The 16,900-nt window shown below is 34.0% G+C and overlaps 1 protein-coding gene across 1 annotated transcript in view; it reads left to right on the forward strand.

The window, feature by feature from the left end:
* Window positions 1–16,900, forward strand: part of Sgcz (sarcoglycan zeta) — a 1,063,315-nt gene that overhangs the window by 998,345 nt on the left and 48,070 nt on the right. Inside the window, exon 5 of the mRNA XM_047550434.1 lies at window positions 12,957–13,079. Within this exon, the coding sequence (XP_047406390.1) occupies window positions 12,957–13,079 (123 nt within the window). The remainder of the gene's footprint in view (window positions 1–12,956; window positions 13,080–16,900) is intronic.

Below are 16,900 nucleotides of genomic sequence, written 5' to 3' on the forward strand. Positions count from 1 at the left end.
ACTTGTTTACCTTTTATTTTCTAAAATAAAGTTGATATTTACATATTGGTCTTACATTCAGAAACCTGCATTCATTCATTTCTTATTTCTGAGTTTCTTTGTGGATCTTTTGTATTTTCTACATTTTGAATCATGCCATCTGTGAATAATCTACTTATATTTCTTTCTTTCCAATTCTAATAATGTATCCAACTATTTTATAACCCTTTTCTAATTTTATTCCTCTGGTTGGGACCCCCTAGAAAAATGCTCAGTATAACTGTCAACAGTAAGTGGTCTTTTCTTCTTCTTTAGATCATAAAGCTTTAAACATTTTGCTTTTAAGTTTCAGGTGTTTAATATGTTTACGTAGTTCCCTTTATCAAATTAAGGATGGAAAAGTTGGTAAATGTTTTTCTTATGAATGTTGCTGAACTTTGTCAAACAATTTTTATGCCTCTGATGGGATAATCCTCCTTTTTCTATTTTGAACTATGCACTTCTGATTTTAAAATATAATACATACATATTCCTGGAGTAGAGATAGTATGCTAATTTTTTAAGCTTTTTGATTTTATGTTTCTATTATTGTAGTAAAATTATCCTACAATCTTATTTTATGTTCTATCTCTGTTGGAGTTTTAATTCACAATTATTCTGGCATTGAAAGATGAGTTGGAGAATATTTCCTATTATTCTATTCTTTGTTAGAGTTATAATGTTTAAATTATCTCTTTCCTATGTCACAAATCCCAGAATTCATGTGTGTGTGGGTGCACATGCATGCCTGTGTACATGTAAAGATCTTTAATCACCTATGTAATTTCTCTAATGTTAAAGGAGATAATAGATTTTATATTTCTTTCTTAGTCAGTTTGGTAAGTAATATTTTATAGGCATTTATCCTTGTCAACTAAATTTTCAATTTATTGATGTAAAGTTATACAAAATATTTGTATCATTTTAACATCTATAGTGTCTCTAGTAATATTCCTATTTCATTAACATTAATTATTATTTGTGAGATTTTCCTTTTTTCTTTTTTTGGTGGGGGTTAACTGGGATTGAACTCAGGGGCACTCAACCACTGAGCCACCTCCCCAATTCTATTTTATATTTTATTTAGAGACAGGGTCTCACTGAGTTGCTTAGTGCCTCACTTTTACTGAGGCTGGCTTTGGACTTTTGATCCTCCTGCCTCAGCCTTCCGAGACTCTGGGATTGTGGGTGTATGCCACCATGACTGGCTGAGATTTTCCATTTTTCTAGCACCACTGAGCTAATATATTATAATGCTATGTTTTATTTCATTAATATCTGCTCTTACATTAATTTTTTATCTGCATTTTGAGAATTTATATATTTTCTCCTTTGCTGATGTTGTTTCCTACTTTCTCAACCTAAATATTTGACTATTAATTCTTAGTCCTTTTTCATGTTTATTATAGACATCTGAAGTTGTAAATTTCCCTGTGAATACTGATTGAGTAGTTTTCATAGTAATATTATGATTACTCTTCAATTTGAGACACTTCCCAATTATGACTTTTATTTAGAAATTTAACCCATTACCTATTTTAAAGTGAATTTCTTAATTTCTAAATATATGAGTTTTGCCAGTTAAAGTTAGTTATTTAAGGATCAGTTGCATGAAGGTGAAAAGTTCTACAATATACTTGATGTAATCTGTCATCAGTTGTCCATATCACTTTCCCTTGTTGCTGCAATCTTAAAAGAAAGTGTAAAGACACAGCCTTCATCATGAGAGTCTGACACAGTGACAAAGACACCTCTACTGGCCCTGCTGGAAAATAGTATGAACAAAACCAAACCCTTGTCACCCTAAGTCATTCATATTTGGGAGATTGTTTTATTGCACCATAGATGAGATCATCTTTTCTAATATAAGAGTTTAATCCAAATACCCTATCTGAACATTTTTGTAGAAACCAAAGTGCATTTGATGCTTCTTTGGACATCATAAATAATACTTTTCAGTCAGAAGCAGTGGCTCACACCTTTAATCCCAGCGACTCAGGAGGCTGAGGCAGGAGGATTGCAAGTTTAAAACTGTCCTCAGCAACTTAGCAAGGCCCTAAGCAACTTAGGGAGACCCTGTCTCAAAATATAAAATAAAAAAGGGGCTGGGAATGTGGCTTTATAGTTAAGTGCCCTTGGGTTCTATTATTATTATTATTATAATAATAATAACAATGCTTTCAAAGCAAACAATTCCAAGAATTCCACATGATCAAAAGAATATGCATTAGCTATCATAAATCAGTAATACTGTGCATTTGTGTAAGAATATCACAGTGTATTATGATTTGTATGACATTATCTAACTTTATTATAATTTTGTGAACTGCATACTTTGAAGTTTATTCTTTATAAAATTTAATTTACTTAATTAAGCACTAAAAACATTTTCACACTAAATGAATTTCAGAGACTATTGCTTACTATTATCAAAAGACAATATATAATTTTTTATGTGAAAACTAAATGCTAATAAACACACCTCAAGTATCCTTACTAAAAAGTATAAATAGTAGTATAAATATACTAGGAATTTTGTAGAAAATAGAACAAGATCTTTGGTAATATTTTCGAGAATACAATTCTCTATCAGGGATGCTTTCTTATAAGTTGTTTTATATTAGAGAAAGTAAATACATGCACTGTTAAAATGAGTTTCACTATGATATTTATGTGATCAATTATCAAAATTAAACGTTTTAAAAAAGTAGAGAAAATGATTTTGAATTAGGAAAGGAGCATATACTTAGTGGTTACAATGAGATTGTACTATTAGTTGAATATATCTGCAAACTATACTATCACAACTACAAAACTATATTGCATATTATTTAGGTAAATATACATTAAATAAATTAGTGAATATCAAACATTTTATGATAGTGTTTGAAGTGCAAAATAGATACATATCCTTAAGATGCTAATATGAAAGAAAACATCAGAAAAGTCATATCAGTAAAGAAAAAAAAAATGAAGAACTTATGTAAAACTACCTTTATGGATGGGTCAAAATAGGGTAGAATTCTAGGATAAATGAGAAAGAAGCAAAAAAAATGAGTGGACAGTAGTTCTTCTTCCTTATGAAACAAAATAAAATGAATAGGCTTCGATGAAAAATGTTTTAATTAGACATTATTAAGAAAAGTCTTTGAATCTCCCATCTTCAGGTCATCCAACTTCCATGGACTATACAGTGCCAATGTAGATATTATCAATGTATATGAAAAGACATGAGGGAATAAGATGTTACTACAAGAAACTAGGAAGTATTTTCTTCTTTTACTTTTACAAAAGCACTGACCAAATTGTGATTGTAAGTCAGTTCCTTTCGTTAGTTAAATATTCATTGATTCTACTCTTATACTCTGATCTGATAGTATTTATTCTGCATGGGGCATGCCATTTTTTTATTGTAAACAAATAGGATACATGTTGTTTCTCTGTTTGTACATGGAGTAAAGGCTGTGTAATCACAAATTTACATAGGGTAATGTTGTTTGATTCATTCTGTTATTTTTTTCCTTGCCCCCCACCCCTCCCACCCCTCTTTTCCCTCTATACAGTCCTTCCTTCCTCCATTCTTGCCACCCTCCTTAACCCTAACCCCAAACCTAACCCTAACCCTTACACTAACCCCTGCCACTCCCCATTATATGTCCTCATCTGCTTATCAGTGAGATCATTCGTCCTTTAGTTTTTAGTTTTCTGAGATTGGCTTATCTCACTTAGCATGATATTCTCCAATTTCATCCATTTGCCTGCAAACGCCATAATTTTATCATTCTTTATGGCAGAGTAATATTCCATTGTATATATATGCCACAGTTTCTTTATCCATTCATCAGTTGAAGGACATCTAGGTTGGTTCCACAATCTGGCTATGGTGAATTGAGCAGGTATGAACACTGATGTGGCTGTTTCTCTGTAGTATGCTGATTTTAAGACCTATGGGTATAGGCCAAGGAGTGGGAGAGCTGGGTCAAATGGTGATTCCATTCCAAGCTTTCTGAGGAATCTCCACACTGCTTTCCAGAGTGGCTGCACTAATTTGCAACCCCACCAGCAATGTATGAGTGTACCTTTTTGAGACATGCCATGTTTGCTTCTATTTTTTGCCTTTTTTGAAAGGGTAATGAACCAACATGGATAATGATAAAGTATAAAAAATGTTTACTGAATAATAACTCACTGACTGACTTTGTGCTATGGAGAGTTTTGTAATGCTGTAATTTTATGTTTTTCTAATACATAAAAACCAGAATATTTTGCATATATGTTGTTCAATTGGTTCCCATAAACAAGATAAAAGGTCAAGAATGTCTGAATTCACTTCCTTTAGAAAACATAGCCAATATCTGAGACTGGTTTTTACCTTATCCTCTCAAAATTCATATAGTCAAAACCCAAGGAAAAAATACCACAGTAATTTATAAAATGACTGGTCATTCACTCATATGGGCATTATAATCAAGATCATTATTATTATGTCTATAATTATTTTATATTATTGAAAATAATATAATCATTTTCAATCAAAGTACTCTAAAAGAACTATAAAATACTATTAAAACACTAGAAAAAGTAACTATGTTTTTGCCATTGAGGTCAGAATTAAAATGTCTATATAGAAATTTAGTTTGCCTAATATAAAAGCTATGAAATAATTTGCTTCTGGATATTTAGTACCTCTTTCCACAGCATAATTTCAGTAAATGCCAGATTTTGTACTTGATTGTATTTAAACACTAATGCATTTTTTGGTGGGGATAGTGACGTGGAATGATTGTTGAAGGTGGAAGATTTTTAGAAATTTTATTTAACAAAGATGAGCATGAGAAAGACAAAACAATCATTCATAAAACCTCCAAAACAAAAGAGAAAGAGTAAAACAATTACAATTTTAAAAATTCAAAATTTATGAAAAAGTCAAGAAGATGGGAATGGGAATTCACTGGTTCAAGTAATTGCATGGGCTCATTCTGGACTGGGTTGTCTGGCGGATCCACGTATGAAAACAGTTTCCTCAGGGTTGTCTTTCCCTGAGGTTCCTTCTCTTCTGGCCCTTTCTTGTCACTAATTGACTCAGTCCCTTCATAAGGGAGTGAAGCTAACTTTTAAAGTTTCATGTCTATATCATGCTCAGTGCCTGTCATCTGAAGACTGTGATTCTTTTCCACAACTTAAAGCAAAACTCTGGAGAGTATCTGATCCACGTTTTCTAATTACTTTGATCAAAGAGGATAAAACCCTTTTTAGAACTGCACTATTGCTAGAGAAAGATGAACTCAGTCCCAGGGGTACCTATGAAAAAACTATCATATTTCACCACATAATGGTTGCAGATTATGCCAAATATTTTTACAAAAAACTGGGATGAGTTCATTATATGAAGTTTTTATTTTTCTTTAAAGAAATTTGTGCTGGTAATATTTAAAAATCACTTATTACTAAACTGTGCAAGGTTAGGATGCATGGAATAGTCATAAATTTATATTAAAATTGAATAGTCCAAATCAACTCACATCATTTCTTCATGACAGTTAACACTTTTCCAGGTCTGGCTTTATTGTCAAAATATTACACTTGAGAAAATTTACTGCATGGTTCAGAAGTATGGACTTAGACAATTCAGTCTTCTGTGTCTGAAGATTCTGCTGTCCTATCATTGGTTTCCTTATTTGGCCACATTTACATAAGATGCATTTACCATTAATACTACAGTGTGCTTAACCAACCACCCAAGTCAGCTTTTGGAGATAGAGTGACACTGTGAGTGTTCTGAGAATCCCAGGTTCACTGGTCACAGTGCGTAAGAAGACAAATGTGCATCCATAAACCAGTGGTGAATACAATGCTGCTCCGTTTGTCTTTTAAGCAGCATGAAGAACAGCATTATACCATGCGATGATTAAGCAATGGAAAGCTGTAAACCAATTTTTGTATTGAAAAATTAGGGTGCATGAATTATTCAGTGATGGTGATTATATGGTGAAATACTGTGCTGGAAGAAAGTTAGCACTGTCTGGGGTACTTTCTTATGGTAACCAGAGGAAACATAAACAGGTCACACAGGTGTATTTATTTGTCAAATATTACCAACCTATATGCATAAGATAGATACATTTTATCCCAATAAAATGTTTTACAAAAATACTTTATGACAAGAAATTTGAAAATTATTTCAAATGAACATTTTCCTAGGAAAGTATTATCTTAAAAATATGACTTAAAAAGAAATAGAACACTAATGACATAGTGTGAGCAATTTAAAATTTTTCTACAAAAATAAATATCAAGTTCAGACAAATTATTAATTTTAATGATTTTTGTATATCATTGTATTTTCTATGTAACAAAAGAAGAGCCCTTTCATTGTAGATTTCCTTGTATTTTTTATGTGAAAAAAAACTGCCCTTTCCAATTGCTGTACTTTGCTTTTTCTTGTATTGATACACAGCTAAAGTATCCAAAATATATTTCATGGAAAATAGTTAATAGAAAGTATCAATAGCAAGTTCAAAATTGTGTAAAGCATTCAGAAAAGAGGAAAATAATTTTATAATCTCTGTGTATGTCGGAATTTCATTAAGAAAAGATACCAGGAAAAAATCTACAATGAAAAACTTGATGAATGTTACTACATTAAAAAGAAAGATTTTTAAAGCCTGGAGATTCAGCTAGGAAAGTGCTTGCCTATCACATATGAGGTCCTGAGTTTAATCATAAAAAAATAAAACTGGAAAGTTTTTGTGTTAGCTTTCTCTCACTGTAACAAAATAATTTGACAAGAACAACTTAGATAAGGAAGAATTTGTTTTGGATCACAGTTTCAGAGACTCAGTCTATGGTGGGCTGACTCCATTGCTCTGGGCAAAAGTTCCTGGTGGAGGAAAGTTCCTGGTGGAGGAGAGATGCCCCGTTCCTCACATTCAGGAAGCAGAGAGAGAAAGGATAAGGGGTGTCATAGAAGAGGAATCCTTCCTTGCCACGCCCCCAGTGACCCACCTCTTCCAGCCACGGCCTACCCACCTACAGTTGCCACCCAGTCCGTTTGAACTAGGATGGACCAATTAGGTAACAGCTCTCATAATCTATCATTTACTTCTAGATATTCTTGCATAGGAGCTTTTAGGGGACACCTCATATGCAAACCATAACATTTTTATCCACCCAAAATTTACAAACCAAGATTATATAAAGGAATTCACAAATAGAACTAAGCTAATCCTAACAAATATATCTGAAAAGGAATCAGATCATTTTTATGTGTAAAGACTTACCAACAAATACAAAATCAGGTAGAATATGAGAAAAGACACAAGCAGGCATTTTAGAGAAAAACAAAATGCTAATAAATAAAAATAATATTAGCCCCAATAGTAATCAGAGAATACTTGTAAATTGCAACAATATGAGCATTAATTTTGCACATCAAATTGGTAAAAATTATAGTCTGATAGTATAAGGTTTATAATGGCGCAAAGTTATTGGAATGCTCATACTCTCTTGTAAGGAACATAAATCCATATGACAAGTTTGGAAATCAATATGTTATTATCCAGTAAACTTGAAGTACAGGTACATAACTCTGTAGCAGTTCCACACCTGAGTATAAGCCCTAGAAAAATCTTGACCACTGCCCCACCACCAGGGGAAAAAAAAAAAGAAAGAAAACTCTTGCCCAAGTATGGAAAAGACTTGTGCAAAATATTTATAGCATCATTGTTGCTGATTCTGAAGTCCTACAAACAAGTTAAATGATTATCAATGAAAAAGTGGATCACTAACAGTCAAGTAGCCACATGCTAGAATTAGACCAGAGCTATATATGTTAATATAGATGAATCTCACAGACCTAATGTGGTGTGAATAAACCTAGTCCCTGAAAAATACAAAGGCTGGGGCTTTGTATTTGTAGCTCAGTGATGAAGTGAGTGCCTTGCATGGGTGGCCCTGGGCTTGATCCTCTGTACTGGGGGTAAAAACAGGAGTAATACAAAAAAAAAAATTATGTGTGAATGTGTTCGTGTTTGTGCCTTGCAACAAAGACAATATTTGAAGAATACATTCATAAATAGTAAAGTTGCAAAATGGGAAGTGGTCAAAACTCATGTCACTGTCACGTTACTGTTGATCCCTTTGGAACACATGATTAAGGAAAGGCAGCACTGAGTATCTCAACCTTGTAGTAACAATAGCCATTTCTTTCTCTAGATATTAGATAAACATATTTACATAATTTTCTATGTATAATGTTTTCATAATTTTTAAAAAGAAGATGGAGAGCAAGAGTATGGGATAGTAGGGATATGGGTGAGGGAATGATACTGTAAACATGTACAAATGGTAAAGAACAGTGGAATTCTTCAGTTTACACCAGATTCTATTGAAGAATCTCTGTGTACAGGGCCTGCTGCAGACACTGTGGTTGGTGGGGGAGCAGCAGGAGGAGAGGTAGGAGGATGAATGCAACATGTCTTGAACTTGAGAGAACATACAGCTTGCCTGAGTTATTGGAAGAGGAATGGCTTCTCCATTTCAAAAGGGAAGACTGTCACTGTAGAGAGGAGGGGCTGGCTTATCCCTGGAGGATCATCTGAGGATTGCAAATGCCCTTTGCACTGACCCCGCCCCCAAGATGTGCAAAGGATACCTTCCAGTGTGCATTTTTAATAATACATACAGTATAAAACAAAATAAAAGCCAAGTTTGGTAACTCAATTCTGTAATCCCAGTGACTCAGAAGGCTGAGGCAAGAGAATTGCAGGTTCGAAGTCAGTCTCAGAATCTTAGTGAGGCTGTAAGCAACCTAGTGAAACCATGTCTCGAAATTTAAAAATAAATAATAAATAAATTTTTAAGGACTGGGAACGTGGCTCAGTGTTTAAGTGCCCTTATGTTCAATCCCTGGTACCAAAACATTAATTAGTTATTTAATTAATTAAAATGTATATTTACATTTAAATTTATGTCAAGTGTTTATTTTGTTTGTTTACTTATCTATTTATTTATTTTTGGGCCCATCAGGGTAATTCTAAATCAGAAATTTCTGAACACAGAATTTTAAATTTTATTCTTGTTTTTCTCTGGGAATTTCTAATCTTTTAATACTCTTAAGACCTTGGACATATTGACATACATAAGAAATTAAAGCTCAGAGTGATAATGGAAGAAAGAACCCACCCTATGATACTTGGACGAGCAAGCAAATTCATTGTGATCTTTGCTCTGATTTCTTTGAATCAGTACTAAAAATATCACCTAGAGGAAACATATTGCTTTAGCCCTTTAGGTATGTTCACTGAAGAAAAAATTCTACCTCAAGTATTTGACTAACAATGTAAAAAATGCAAAGACAGTAATTAAATTATTGGAGCCTTTCTACTTGTCAACCAACATTACATTCTAAAAGGACAAAGGAGACATTTCTAAGCAAACAAGAATTGAACTTTGTGATTGTTCTTGTTTTTTTAAACAAAGCATGCAGAACATTAAAAGAACTAAAAGTATTTGGATATGCATTTAATATATCAATACTTTCAGGGAAACTATTTTGCTTTCATTTTTTCTCTCATTTGCCTGCCAATTTTCCATCCAAATTCTAATACTGACTTCTCTTCATGTTTTTGAAGTGGTTGATATTAAGTTCCTTGGAGATTTTTCTAAGAAAGCATTTAATCTTGGTACTTTAGTTAGCAAGTTAATTTTTAAGATGACTGAGAAAATACAGTACTGCTTGAATAATGCTCTCTTCCATGATCCACTGGTTAAGAAATCATAGCTCCTTACCCAGAGTCAGCCAAGCACACTTCTTTTCTGCTACACCAGAAGCATCATTGGTTAAGATTTTACTGTGCATTACTGCTCCTCAGAACAACTGAATCTTGCAATAACAGCCCAGAGAATGTGATATTATGAACGTAAAAATAGATAGCCTAAAGCATGTTAGAATATAATAATTTCAGTTTCTTAAAGTCTAATATATTAATTTTAAGCATAAATATTCACAACAATTGACTATACCCAAGTACATATTTTAGTGTTTTCCTTCTGCAGAACAGAAAAGCACTGTATGTAAATGCAATATCACACAATGATTTTCTAATTTAAAATATTTATTTACCATCAATGCATTGATAATTGCTTACAATTTTGCCTTCTGTAATTATGCTAATATAATGAATAAAGTGTAATCTAAAGTATTAATTTTTATATCCATTTCTCAATTGGATGATTTCATATGCATTAATTGATGGCTTAGATGCATCTCATCTATTCTGGGTGCATAAATATTTTCCAGTTTGCTTATTTGCCTTTGCTCATTTAAATTTAATGAATGAAAATCTCAACTCACTTTGCCATATCCAGGTACCACTCTACTTATATTTCTAATAGTTTATTTTTAATAGTTTATGTGACACATAATCTAGCATTTTATGTTAATAACTTATCTTCTATATAAAGACATTAAGTATTACCCCAAGAAAAGTTCTGCTAATAAGTGTGTACATATGCAATGTCTGTCTCTCTGTGGGTATATATGTGTGACTCACACACATATAACACACACTACAAGTATATTAAGTGATCTAATGCACTTCTATGACATTAAGGTGAGTAATATATTTTGTGAATCAATTAAACTCAGAAGTTGAGTGTATTTGAAGGAAGAAATGTAGTGTCAATGTTAAAATTTTATTTGTAAAACATCTTTAGTATCTTTCAGGAAGTTGAGGTTTAATGTATGCCTAAGTACTTGAAGTAGATTTTAAACAGGGAGACTTCAAAACCGGCAAGAATTCACATCCATCAACACATTGTCCTCATGCATATCTTTTGAACATCAGCCAGTTGGGTTACTGTGGTTCAAAGACTAGAAGTCCAATATAGGAAAGTTAGACTAGGATTAAAAGAAAACACCCAAATAATATGAGTTTGCTGGATGCATTGGTGCACACCTGTAATATCAGTCACTCAGGAGACTGAGGCAGAAGTTCTAGGCCATCTAGGCCATCTTAAGTTCTAGATCATCCTCAGCAACTTAGCCAGACCCTGTCTCAAATAAAAATTAAAAAATAAAAAGGACTGGTGTTGCAAATCAGTGGTATAGCTTTCCTGGGTTCAATCCCCTAGTGCAAAAAACATATTTACATACATATATATGTGTATGTGTACATATAAACTTTTGAAATAATATTCACAAAATCACAGGTTGGAGATGTATTTCAGTGGTAGAGTACTTGCCTAACATGTGTGAGGGCCTGATTTCAATTCTCAGCACACACACACCAACACACACACACATACAAAGAAATTCAAATGCAATGACTATGACCAAAGACAAAAGGCCTTGAATGGTTTCCTCAACATTGTCATGAAATTTTATAAGGAAAGGTTTTTGTTTAAAAAGAGAGAGAGAGAGAGAGAATTTAACATTACAATTCATGCTCTTTAGAACTTGACAGCCCACAAGGAGAACATGATTTCTATCTTACTTAACATAGCCTCACTTGAAGCTTTTTAAATTTTCCCATAATGATATCAGAATATAAGAAAAACATACATCTTGGTTTCAGAGAAATTGTCTGACCCATTCTCAGGATTCTGAATTAAGTTTTTCCTCTTGTTTTGTGCTCCTCAGGAATTGTGAAAGTAGGGAGGTATAATTTCCTACTTCCATGGGCTGCAATAGGGTTAGTACTCAGCTGGGCTGGAGACTGAAGAAAGGGAGAGTTTGACTTTAGTGTTTATTTGACTACTGACATTCATTTCTTATCTCCACTTGAAGTCAGGCACAATTCTGAGTTTTAGGATGCTTTGAAAGACAAAGATCATCTTGTGTTTCACGTTCTTGGAGACGTATATCTAATTCGTCAAGGTATTGTATAAAGATGACTGAAAAGAAGTTTGCCCTCAGTGTGGTGTGACTGTCCCTTGCCTAGACTTGGTTATGTCAGACAAGTCATCCTCTGATACAGACAGAGAAGAGATACTAAAAAATCTTAGCAGAAGGAAAGATAAAGATTCATATGCCAAATGTGATATGCCAAAACAAAGAAGCTGATGTTGTGGAAATGTCAATTACTTAATCCTGTTCAGTGTTTCAGATTTCTTCTTGCTCAATCAGTGTTCATCTTTAAGGTCCAGTTAGATCTTCTTGCTCTATTCCTCATAATTGTGAAAGTAATTTTTACATTTCCCAATTACGGGAGCTTGGCTTTGTGGTTTCTGAGTAGATTGATTGGGAAAATTGACCAATAATTTGGAAATAGAATTCTAATTTCATTTTGTGATTACACATACTTAATACCATACCATATTTCATTAAATGAAGAAAATTATTGATTAGAAGATACACTAGGAGAAATAAAGCAACTGTAAGTTTGGCTATAAAATGGATTCAAATTGAATATTAAAGGGTAGGGAAAAATCAACAGTAAAATCTATGAAATGAAAAATGACTCAAAATTCACAGTTGAATGATGCCTGAGCAGCATCCTGTGACCTAGCAATATGAGTATTATTGTCTGCATTGCAGAGAGAAGACAGGAGAGGTATTTGTTTCCCACATGTTCTTGGAGCATCCAGGAGGCGTCAGAGATAAAGCCAAGCCTTCAGCCTGCAAGACAAAAGGAAGCAAATATTGTCTCTCTTTGTGGATAGAATGTCTTTAACTGGCTAAACTCACAGACCTTATTAAGACAATGTCAAGCAAAAGAGGTCCTATGTATGCCCAATCAAACTAGCCCAGCACTATTCTCCTAAATTAGACAAACTCTTATAAAGAGTAACAATCTAAAAATACTAATTCAGATGTAAACATACAGCCCAAACCAATAAACAAAATGTTATTTGCATCTCTTTCTTTTTCTATAAAACTGCATGTTAATGGTTTCTTGCATGTCAGTTTCATTTTTGAACTTTTCCTCTGACTATAGGAGCTGATGCTGTGGAAGCTCAGTGTAAAAGATTTGAAGTGAGAGCAAGTGAAGATGGCAGGGTGCTGTTTTCTGCAGATGAAGATGAGATTACCATTGGGGCTGAAAAGCTGAAAGTTACAGGTACTGAAGGTTTTGTAACATTGTAACTTATTTAAAGAATATGCAACTGCATGAAGAGCTACTGGGTAATATGTATGATTCCCATGCCTAAAATGATCACCTAACATCGCCATATCACAGCATTTGATTTTCAAATAGTCTTTAAGTGGAAGGCATGTGGCTGGAGAAGAGAAAGTTAATTTTAGCAGCCTTAATCATACATAAAAAATAAAGACAGCACTGCCAGATAGATGGAGGAAAATGGATGTGAATGGTATGAGAAGATGGGGTGTAGATACTGAGCAAAGGTGATCAAAGGTGGACAGATCAAACTTTGAGGTATGATTATTTAAAGTAAAATATATGTGTAAGGGAAATACCAGCCTTATAATTACATAGGGGGAAAAGGTTATAATATGAATAAATTTTTGTTCTGTGAGGTTCATAATTAGCCTCAACATTATGTAAATGAAGAAATAGTGCTATACATACATTATTTAGAGGTAATTAAGTCATTATTATAATATTGGGGTCACAATAGTCAACTACCAGCTGAAATTTAAACAAACAAAAAACAAGTGGAATTTGAAATGGAGAAGAATTTGATCAAGACAATTTTGAGCACAATCTCTTCCGAATTATTTCATCGGCAACCATGACATAGATAGTATTTTTAAAATATACATATATATATATATATATGTGTGTGTATATATATTATATATATATATATATAATTTTTTTTAGTTGTAGGTGGACACAGTACCTTTATTTTATTTTTATGTTGTGCTGAGGATGGAACCCAGGGTCTCACAAGCACTCTACTACTGAGCCACAACCCCAACTCCACAAATAGTATTTTGATACAATATTTTAAAATCTTTAAAAATAACCAAAGAGATCATTTAAAAAAAAAAAGGAAAAAAAAATTGGCTTAGTGTTTCCCAAACTACGTCAGATTTCATGGCATATCTGCCTTACTTTTTTCGGTCAAGCTGAGTCTCATGGACCAAGTACAAACAGTTAGCTTGAGAATTGAATAATAGGCTCTGCTCTCATGCTCTCTGGATTTAATCCTGCCTTCTTCCCATTCCTCTAATTTTACTTCATCTAAATGATTGAAATTATAATAACCCTGATGTTCAAATTGCACGTAGGTGTGTACCTGCACACGTGTGTGTCTTTAAACTGTTCTTACTAAATAAGAGCAGTATAGTGCAGGCCATATAGCCCACCTAAATAAGAGCAGTATGTTAGCTCTTTATTTTCATTAACAAATATAATATTATTAATATGATTAATTTTACAAACATAAGGATTGTGTTGATTTTAAGATATATGTTTAGATAGTGACGAAATGCAACAATGATTGTTGACTGGAGATCCTCACTGAGTATTCCCTGAACTGGGTCATATGCCCCACATACTCTTGCCAGTAGCATCCCACATGAATTTCTTCTCTTATGAACATGTCCTACTGAGGGACTGGAGCCTGCACTGCTAGGTGGGTATTGGAGTGGTCCCTATGACTGCTTATTGGCGTGATCACCCTGGATATTTTAGGACTCTTTGGCAGGTTAGGATACACATTACCCTTCTTGAGTACTGAGTTGGAGGAACTGGGACCCAAAACTGCATGAGGATTTTGGTTGGCATGGAGTGCAGATAATTCAGAAAGGATGCCAGCTTTAGGACCAGCAAAACTAACACTTGAGTTGCTGGTTGGTGAACAGGTGGGGGAGCCCCAGTATAGACCCACCCCCAGGGCGGTTGGCCAAATGTGATTTCAACATTTACCAATGTTTGGGTCTTGGTAGTGCCTATGCAATCCTGAGACAGATTTGAGGATTTTACACACTTATCTAAAACTCCTTTCATCCATATTCAGGTATTCTAATTAGGCATTTTGCATTCATAAGTTCTAGAATTCCTGATAACCTTTATGATCTCATGGAATTTTAACTTCCTCTGATTTTTGTATTACTTTGACTTGTCTCATAACAGTTCTAAGTAAAACACTGTCTTGATAAAATTACAAATTAGATCTTTTGATGGGCTCTTTAATTTTTTCTTTGAACGAGGTAGATATTCACTTGTTTTCCTTTTTTTCCTTTTTTCTGGATGCAATGTACTGTTAACTGCACAAAGTTCAGAGAGAACATGGTCCCTGAAACACTTAGGTTTTTTTGTTGTAAGGCAATCATCAGTTCCCTCTTACTCTTGCTCTTGCCCTTCTCCATGCTGTGTGTGTGTGAATGTGTGGGGTAAGTGTGAGGTGTGATGTATGTGTGGAAATTGATAACATGAATGAAAAAGTGTATCACTCTGGCTCCAGTTTTCCATTTCTTTCTCTGTCAAACACACACACATAGCCTTGTGTGTATTCGTCATAATCCTCTTCATCTGTTCTATAGTTTCCAATGATCTCAGGCACCTAAATTAATTTTACAATAGAGGTCTGTACCATCTTATTTCAGAAGATCCTAATAATAAAATAATATAATCTGGGGTCATATTTGCAGGAGTCAAGGAGGGTGTTTCGGAAGGAGTTGAAGCATAAAACACAGAAACACCAAGGACTGCTGGGCACAGTAGTACCAGCCTGTAATCCCAACAGCTTGGGGATCGCAGGTTCAAAGCCAGCCTCAGCAACTTGATGAGGCCCGGAGCAACTCAGCAAAGCCCTGCCTCAAAATAAATAATAAAAAGGACTGGGGATGTAGCTCAGAGTTTAAGTACCTCTGGGTTCAGTTCCTGCTACAAAATAAGAAAGAAAGAAAAGAAGAGAGAGAGAGAGAGAGAGAGAAAGACTGACCAAGGACAGTAAGAGCACCTCCACAAAGAGCCCTGAAATTTAATCTGATGATACATGAGTTCCATGAATTTACTAAATAAATTCTAAATGACTATACATTAGTAGTCCTTCCAAACTCCAATCACATTTCTGTTTTCAAAGAGCCTGTATACCCACAGATACAGAGACACAAATAAACACATGAACACCCAAATGCCTGCTGAATCCCATCTTTCTTTTATGAGAATATCACATATTAATAATATAGTGACTTTATTCCTGCCTGCAATACTTCTAACATAAAGGAAAATAAAGATATCAAAGGCAAATATAATTTAGAATTTCATATGCATAGAGGAGAAAATTGTGCATAGCATAGCATGCTCTGTAAGGGCACAGGGATTGATTAGCAGGCTCACATACACTTTAAAGCAGTGCTTGAGTCATTTGACAAATAACACTACAAAGATACACTGACTCCAGGGTGCTTCATATAAATTAGGTAGCTGTGCTGACAAGACTTCAAAGTTACATGTGACAAGAGATCTGTGTGAGGCTTATTCTAGAATAGTAAATTTGTGGCATGAAAGTTTCCTATTTAAGCAATATCCATAGGAATTACAATTAAAATGGATCCCTTATCCCCTCTGGCTTTACACTTTATGAACAATGGCATTGGGTAAATGGACTTTTGTTTCAGGGTGACGGAAGTAGATGAATTTATTTAGACAATGGGTATATCTATACATCTAAGGCAAAATTATTTATGACTGAAATTATTCATAGCGCTGGTGCAGTTCAACCTATTTGCATTTACCCTACCTCGAAAGAAGCTAGAATTTGCCTAATGCATTCAAATACCCCTGCAGGTGGACAGAAGTAAAATTCCCAGTTCTTACCTGAACACCACCACCATCACACCCCATAGTCATGATGAATATTCATCTGCTCAGTTTTTGAAATTTTGTTATCCTTGACATTACTTGCTCCACTCAGTAATAATTTGCTTGAATTGATTTAAATATATTTATTTGCCCTTAACATGCCC

The sequence above is a fragment of the Sciurus carolinensis genome, chromosome 4, assembly GCF_902686445.1.
Source record: "Sciurus carolinensis chromosome 4, mSciCar1.2, whole genome shotgun sequence".
Taxonomy (NCBI): Eukaryota; Metazoa; Chordata; class Mammalia; order Rodentia; family Sciuridae; genus Sciurus; species Sciurus carolinensis.